Source organism: Heterodontus francisci, unplaced genomic scaffold (assembly GCF_036365525.1).
Source record: "Heterodontus francisci isolate sHetFra1 unplaced genomic scaffold, sHetFra1.hap1 HAP1_SCAFFOLD_632, whole genome shotgun sequence".
Lineage (NCBI taxonomy): Eukaryota > Metazoa > Chordata > Chondrichthyes > Heterodontiformes > Heterodontidae > Heterodontus > Heterodontus francisci.
This window is the reverse complement of record NW_027141616.1, coordinates 65,557-73,495: the sequence shown is the minus strand read 5'-3', so window position 1 is coordinate 73,495 and position 7,939 is coordinate 65,557. Positions and strand designations below refer to the sequence as shown.

General features: G+C 47.8%; 1 protein-coding gene across 1 annotated transcript; it reads left to right on the top strand.

The window, feature by feature from the left end:
• Positions 1-3,924: 3,924 nt before the first annotated feature.
• On the top strand, positions 3,925-6,965 carry LOC137364155 (histone H3-like). Its single transcript, XM_068027543.1, has 2 exons — positions 3,925-3,991; positions 4,798-6,965. The coding sequence occupies exon 2, from the start codon at positions 5,284-5,286 to the stop codon at positions 5,755-5,757; it is 474 nt and encodes a 157-aa protein (XP_067883644.1). The 5' UTR covers positions 3,925-3,991; positions 4,798-5,283; the 3' UTR covers positions 5,758-6,965.
• Positions 6,966-7,939: the final 974 nt, after the last annotated feature.

Sequence of the window (7,939 nt, the reverse complement as noted above, 5' to 3'; positions counted from 1 at the left end):
AACGGTCACTTTCGTTTTTGTAACGTTTCAATGGAGTGCATTCTGTATTTCTTATCTCATCTCATGTGGTCCCTTAATAGCCTTCCTGAACATATGCCTGCCTGTTCAAAGCTCCACTTCCCCCACCTGCGGTACCCTCTCCTTGCTGTTCAGTTACACAGTCATCTGTTCCTGCACCCATCCGAGCAGTGCACATGGACACACAGCCACCTGTTCCTGCACCCATCCGAGCAGTGCACATGGACACACAGCCACCTGTTCCTGCACCCATCCGAGCAGTGCACATGGACACACAGCCACCTGTTCCTGCACCCATCCGAGCTGTGCACATGGACACACAGCCACCTGTTCCTGCACCCATCCGAGCAGTGCACATGGACACACAGCCACTTGTTCCTGCACCCATCCGAGCAGTGCACATGGACACACAGCCATCTCATGCCGTGTCCAGTGGGAGCACAAATGTGAATGCTCTTGCTGAGTACACAACTGGTGAGGTGGGAGTGCAGCCACACCATTCTCCATCCTCAGTGTTGCTTTAAGGCAAAGGTAGGTAAGAGTGAAAGAAATGGAAGGTGATGCTGATAGTAGTAGGCAGGATTAAATGGGAGCGTATGGGAAGGCGCAGGAGTAACATAACTACTAGCAGGGAACAGCTGGGCTAAATGACCTGCTTTATGTTCATAGTCCAAAAGAAATGTGCTTCTTTTTCCAGCACCCTCACATCGTTCATGTTTTCCCTGAGAGCAGCATTGAACAATCACGAGATAGGGGCAGTTACATCATCCTGACTCCTACAGCTGAGGTGGGTACTAAGTGATTCATTGGCGGTGTTATCAGTACATGCCTATCCTGCAGAGCATAAAGCATGCGCAACAGTAATTTCATTGGAGGGAGGGAAGCTCTGACACTCCTGTTCTTTCCTTATTTCTTTTCATGTAAAACGCGCCCTTGAGAAAACAATCCTTGAGACTTAAGGACGGCATTCAAGCAAAGGAGGCAGTGCAGGAGAGGACGCAAGGATGTGCTGATTCCTGCATCTGAGGTGGGTAATAAGTGCTTCATTGGCGACATTATCAATTGGTGGCTTCACTGCAGAACTTAAAAAGGTGTGCACAACAGTAATTTCAGTGGATGGAGGGAGGCAAGCTCTGACTCTGATTTGCTTTATTTCTTTTCATGTAAAACATGCCGTCGAGAAAACAATCCTTGAGACTTAAGGTCAGCATTCAAGCAACGAAGGCAACTGGATCATGCTGCGGAGCTTGTCCCGATGTGGAAAAGAACATTGCGTTTATGGATGAATTGGGAGTGCACATTGGGATGCGCTTGGGGAACATTCACCAAGAATAGACTGAGCTCAGACTCTTGTGACTTTGCCTTCTTCACATGAACAATACAGTAGTGGAATAGAGAGCCAAGCGTTCATTCACCACAAGGCTCTCCAGGAACAATCTCTTTAGCTGTGCATAGCAGAGTCTGTCTGTCTGTCTGTCTCACGGGAATGCTGGACACAACACTCATGTATCCATGCACAGCAGTTCCTCGGATGCTTAATGAACTTAATAAAACTTCTCAATAATTAAAACCAGAATTGTTGAGGTTTTGTTTTGGATGCTATTTCCCCGACTTTGCAATTGCACTTCAGATATTCAACAGTGGTGGAGGGGTGGAGGTAGGGGGGTAGAGGGAGGGGTGGGTGAAGAGGGGGATAGAGGGGTGGGTGAAGAGGGGGAGGTGGGGGGGAGAGCGGGGAGGGGTGGGGAGAGGGAGCATGCAAAAGGCAGGGACTAGACAGTTGCAATGCCTGAAGTACCGTTGAGAAGTAGGGGAGAAAGCAACTGGGTAGGGGAGAAAGCAACTGGATTGGGCATCCGCAGCTGGAGGGAATGGCTGAATGGAGAAGGCCGGAAGCGAGAGGCCGTAGAGAGCCGCGGGGAGCGAGCGGCCAAAGACCTTGGTGTCACCAGGTGCAGGGACTGGCTGGTAAGTCTTTTGCTGTTGTGTTTATGGTGCATACGCAGAAAAAGGCACTCCTCTTCCACTCCGCTGCTCCCCCCACACTCTCCCCCACGGCCGCCCACACCCCCCCGCTCTCCCCCACCCTCTTCCCCCCCCCTCTCTTTCCCCCCTCCCTCTTTCCCCTAGCTCTCCCCCTCCCCAACCCCCACACCCCCCCCACCCCGGCCGCCGGCGCTCCCCCCCCCGCGCTGCTCTCCCCAGCCCCCCGCGCTGCACTCCCCGGCCCCCCGCCACTCTTTCACTCCGGCCATTGTATGCTGCCACGTGTTTGTTAGGTTGCCTCTGTGTGATTCTTTGACCAGCGCCATCTTTAGTCCTGGCAGCTGCTACAGTCGCAAGTCGTGACGTTTTAGTGGCACATGCTGTATTTGCGCATGTGCCAAAACAGCGCCACCTACCGATAGCGTTGTCAACAAATGCAGTCAAAAAAAACAGTGGGTAAGCAAACTGAACAAACTACAATGAAATTAAATGAACAAAAGAAAAAAAATTGTAAAAAATGTAAAAAAGAAAAAAGAAATAACTAAAAATAAAAGTAAAATGACGGGCCCCCGTCCTTGACTACATTCCACAGCATGCTACCAACGTGCTGTCAGCACAATTCCAGACTGACAGAGACTGAAAAGGCAAACTGACAGCTAAAAATCCATAAGGCCGCTGGCATGTATGGAATTCCCACCGAAGTTCTAAAATACAGCAGAGAATCACTCTTGACACAAATACATGGTCTCATTTCCCTCATCTGGAAGGAAGGGAGCATGCCAGGGGATCTGAGATGCCGTAATTGTGATCATCTTCAAAAAAAGGTGACAAGACAGACTGTGGTAACTACAGAGGGGTATCCCTGCTGTCCACCACAGGGAAGGTCATCCTAAGAGTCCTCCTCAACTGCCTCCTCCCCGTGGCTGAAGACCTCCTACTGGAATCACAATGTGGATTCTGTCCATCAAGAGGCACAGTGGACATGATCTTCACAGCAAGACAACTTCAAGAAAATGTAGGGAGCAGCAACAACCTTTACACATGGCCATCTCTGTCCTGACAAAGGCCTTCAACTCGACCAACCGAGAGGGATTATGGAACGTCCTCCTCAAATTTGGCTGCCTGGAGAAATTCGTCACCATCCTCCGATGACTGCATGACGACATGCAAGCTGTAATCCTTCCCAACAGCCCTACCACTGAACCAATGCTAATATAAGCTGGGCTCAAGCAAGGCTGTCTCATCACACCAATGCTCTGTTCCATCATCCGCGCCACAACACTCCACCTCATCTCCTCACACTCAAGCACAGTACCAGAGTCTGACAGATACAGAATGGATGTCAAACTCAAACACAGTACCAGAGTCTGAGAGATACAGAATGGTTGTCAAACTCAAACACAGTACTAGAGTCTGACAGATACAGAATGGATGTCAAACTCCAACACAGTACTAGAGTCTGACAGATACAGAATGAATCCATACAGCATCAGACACTGAGAGCTACCGAATGACAGAACACACTCAAACACAAAAGAGAGTGAAAGAATTGAATTAATTGCACACTCACCTACAATAGCAGAGACACAAGGACACATAAGAGTCCTCCCAAAAACAGCCAGGACATTTCCAGGGAGGTTTACACAGGGAGCGGATCTTTAAAAATAAACTGGGTTTGTAGAGAGTCTTTATGAAATATACTTCCTGATTGCAGGAAGGGTGTTTGTGATTGGTTGTAAATCTTTAATCTGATTGGATGGCGAAAGACACCAATTAGAGAATTACAATATAAAACCATTGTGACATCTCTGCCAATTCCCCAATCACAATCTTTACTTTCCCCCATCCCTCATTAGCATAGAGCTGTGGGATTGTCTATTTAATCCGCACTCGGAAGGGGTTTGGTTTATTTCTGTGTCTGAAATTGAATCTGAAGATGGTTGAGGAGAAGAAGAAAGCAGCTGCTAAGAAGGGCGCCAAGAAAACTGTGAGTAAACCGTCAGCAAAGGGCGGCAAGAAGCGGAGAAAGTCGAGGAAGGAGAGTTACTCCATCTACATCTACAAAGTGATGAAGCAGGTTCACCCCGACACCGGCATCTCCTCCAAGGCCATGAGCATCATGAACTCGTTTGTGAACGATATTTTCGAGCGCATCGCGGGTGAGGCTTCCCGCCTGGCCCATTATAACAAGCGCAGCACCATCAGCTCCCGGGAGATCCAGACCGCCGTGCGCCTGCTGCTGCCCGGGGAGCTGGCCAAGCACGCCGTGTCGGAAGGGACAAAGGCAGTGACCAAGTACACCAGCTCCAAGTAAAACTGCACAATGGACTGAAAAACATCCCAAACACAACGGCTCTTTTAAGAGCCACCCACAATCTCTCTGAGAAAGCTACATCATCTCTGGTATCGATTTGTTTTTTTTATATGCAGAGTCTGGTACTTTCTATTTGCCTTTGTGATCTCTGTTTTAACCCCATGGATTCTGGGTCATTCAGTTTCACTGTCTGTGAGATCTTTGTGTCTCTACTTAATAATGCCGCGTAAATTAATTACTGACCACTGACCCAAGTGCGCTTTGATTTCGGACGCGCATTCATATTCGGCCCCTTTCCTGTTTTTCGTTCATAAAAGCTGATACATCAGTTCTCAGTCAATTGTTTCCCTTGTTCAAGCTCGGCCTCAATAATTAATAAGTACATTATCTGGAAACCCCGCTGTTGTCGGAACCCTCAGTCTCACATTTCAACACGTGACAGTAAAATTCTTCTCTCCGCTTTTGTCTCCCACAAATAGGTTCAATCTAGAATCAGTGATGCGGTATCTTGACAAAGATTGATCTGAAATGTATCCGCTTGCAGAATGCTGTGAAAGAGACTTTCTGCAGCCGCTTCCAGACTGTTTCAAAAAGGACGGAGAATAAACCCGAATAGATACCGGATTGGAAAAGTGTATCTGGAACTTGTGACAAAGTGTAGAATAATACAAGAGAAAGAGTTCAAAATCTTTGCTGTAAAAGATCTTTGCTGACAAATATCATTGAAATGTTCTGATCATGTTCATAAGATGAATTAAAGCAAATTTTTCCTTTGTCAAAACCGTTGTTTCCGGCACTGATATTGGCGGTTTTTTTAAAATTGATGTATCAGTAATAATCGGCCAATCGGAGGTAATAGCTTCCTGTGTTTCTGTTTATTATCGGAGTTTGGTTTAAACTGACTGGGTGTCGGGTTCCAGCCAATTACTGCTCAGGGCGGTTCCTCACAGAGTTTAAAAAGGCGGATGTGCAGCAGATTCAGTATTAACAGGCTGTGTGTCTCAGATTGTGCAGAATCCGTTGAGAAAATGGCCCGGACAAAGCAGACAGCGCGTAAATCGACCGGAGGGAAAGCTCCTCGCAAACAGCTGGCTACCAAAGCGGCCCGGAAGAGCGCTCCAGCCACGGGTGGAGTAAAGAAGCCTCATCGCTACAGACCCGGCACTGTAGCTCTGAGGGAGATCCGCCGCTACCAGAAATCCACTGAGCTGCTCATCCGCAAACTGCCCTTCCAGCGCCTGGTCAGAGAGATCGCTCAGGACTTCAAGACAGACCTGCGCTTCCAGAGCTCGGCCGTCATGGCCCTGCAGGAGGCCAGCGAGGCTTACCTGGTGGGGCTCTTTGAGGACACCAACCTGTGCGCCATCCACGCCAAGCGAGTCACCATCATGCCCAAAGACATCCAGCTGGCCCGCCGCATCCGCGGGGAACGCGCCTAAAACCCGGCTTCAGTAACAAGTGTAACAAGGGCTCTTTTCAGAGCCACCAAATCAGCAAAGGAAAGAGCTGCCATCTCTGTTCATCATCAAACCCATTAGATTGGAGGGGCGGCCACATGGTTTCTGGTAAAGGCCTGTAGGACTGAGAGCTGATCTGGAATTTAGAAAGCAGCGTTACCGGAGACTCATTGCTGTTCAGCACAATTTCACCCCGTCTCCTGGGATTCGTTCGCTGGCATTTGGGGAAAAGAAATAGATCCCAGTTTTATTTGGAAGGAATTAATGGAGCCAGCTCCGTTCACATGAGGGTCATTTACAAACATTACCCAATGAGTTCGCTAATAGTTGAATCCCTTGGAGATCGGTACACAGGACATGTAAGGCAGCTCGGTCAGTCTGACTCGAACCGCCAGATGGTTGCAGACCCTGACACTGCGGGGACAGAAACCCCGACTCTCTCCCGCACCCGGGGGAGTAGACAGCTTTGTGTCCGGAGAATCGGGAGGGCCGGGGAGAAGGTACATATTAAAGCGCTGCAATGGACTCCGCTCCTGTGTGTGCACAACTCTCACTGATTCCGTCCTCTGGGAACAGTGCGGTCCAAACAGATCAGGTTAGGAGAGAAACACACAGCCCGAGAATGGCCTCTTCCTTCCTGCATTTACTCTGTTCTGGGAGCAGATTCTCATTGAGAAGCCGGAGAGAGAAAAAAAACAGAATTCAAACTGTCGAAATGAAAAACAGACCAGAATTAACGCAGACACTTCCATTATTAAATTAATTCATCAGTTCCGAACCAGTTCTCATTAATGCACTGGGATACTCTCGGGATTTATGAAATTCCAGGTGGCGGGATTTATTAAATTGTTGATTCTGACACCCTGCAGTTCAGTTCTTCACTTAACTAGAAGGGGAAATGTGTGAGCAGAGAAACAGCGCAATCCAGAGAGAGAACTGAAAACACACCTGGACAGATGTGAAACAGGTCAATACTCTTGTTACAATAACTCCATCTCTGATTCCCTCCTAACAGTAACCAGCCCTTCACAGAGACTGTGGGTGGCTCTGAAAAGAGCCTTTGGTTTATTAGATGACATTTTGGCCGCTTTACTTTTTCTGGGAGCTCTGAGCGCTGGTTTTCTTAGGCAGCAGCACGGCCTGGATGCCGGTGTCGGGGTGAACCTGCTTCATCACTTTGTAGATGGAGTAACTCTCTTTCCTCGACTTTCTCCGCCTCTTGCCGCCCTTTGCTGACTGTTTACTCACAGTTTTCTTGGCGCCCTTCTTAGCAGCTGCTTTCTTCTTCTTCTCCTCAACCATCTTCAGTTTCAATTTCAGACACAGAAATAAACCAAACCCCTTCCGAGTGCGGATTAAATAGACAATCCCACAGCTCTATGCTAATAAGGGATGGGGGAAAGTCAAGATTGTGATTGGGTGATTCGCAGTGATGTCAAAGTATTTTTACTGTAATTCTCTAATTGGTGATTTTCCCCATCCAATCAGAATAAATATTTGCAACCAATCACAAACACCCTTCCTGCAATCAGGAAGGATATTTCACAAAGATTCTCCGGCCCCAGTTGATATTGAAAGAGCCGCTCCCTGTGTACAGCTCCCTGGAAATGTCCTGGCTGTTGGTGGGAGGACACTTATTGATGATTCTCTGTCGTTGTGTCTCTGCTATTGCATGTGAATGTGTAATTAATTCCACTGCTTTTAGTCTGTGGTACTGTGTTTGCACATGTTATGTAATTCGGTAGTTCTCGGTCTCTGGTGCTGTATGGATTCCTTCTCTATCTGTCAGACTCTGGTACTGTGTTTGAGTATGACATCCATTCTGTATCTGTCAGTCTCTGGGATGGTACGTGAATTTGGGACTTACTCTGAATCTGTCAGTGGTTCTGTATGTGTGGAATTCAAGCTCTATGTGTCAGCATCTCACAATATGTTCACGATTTATTTGTCAGTCTCTGGTAAATTTGGCAGTCACTGAATCTGCAAGTGGTACTGTAGGAGTGTTTGTGATTGATTTTGTATGTGTCAGTCTTTGGCACTACATCGGAGTGTGGGATTAATTCTGTATCTCTCAGCCTCTGGTAGTGTGTGTGATTGTGGGATGAATTAATCAGCAGTCAGTGGTGCTGTATGTGAATGTGGAAATCATTCTGTAACTCCATCT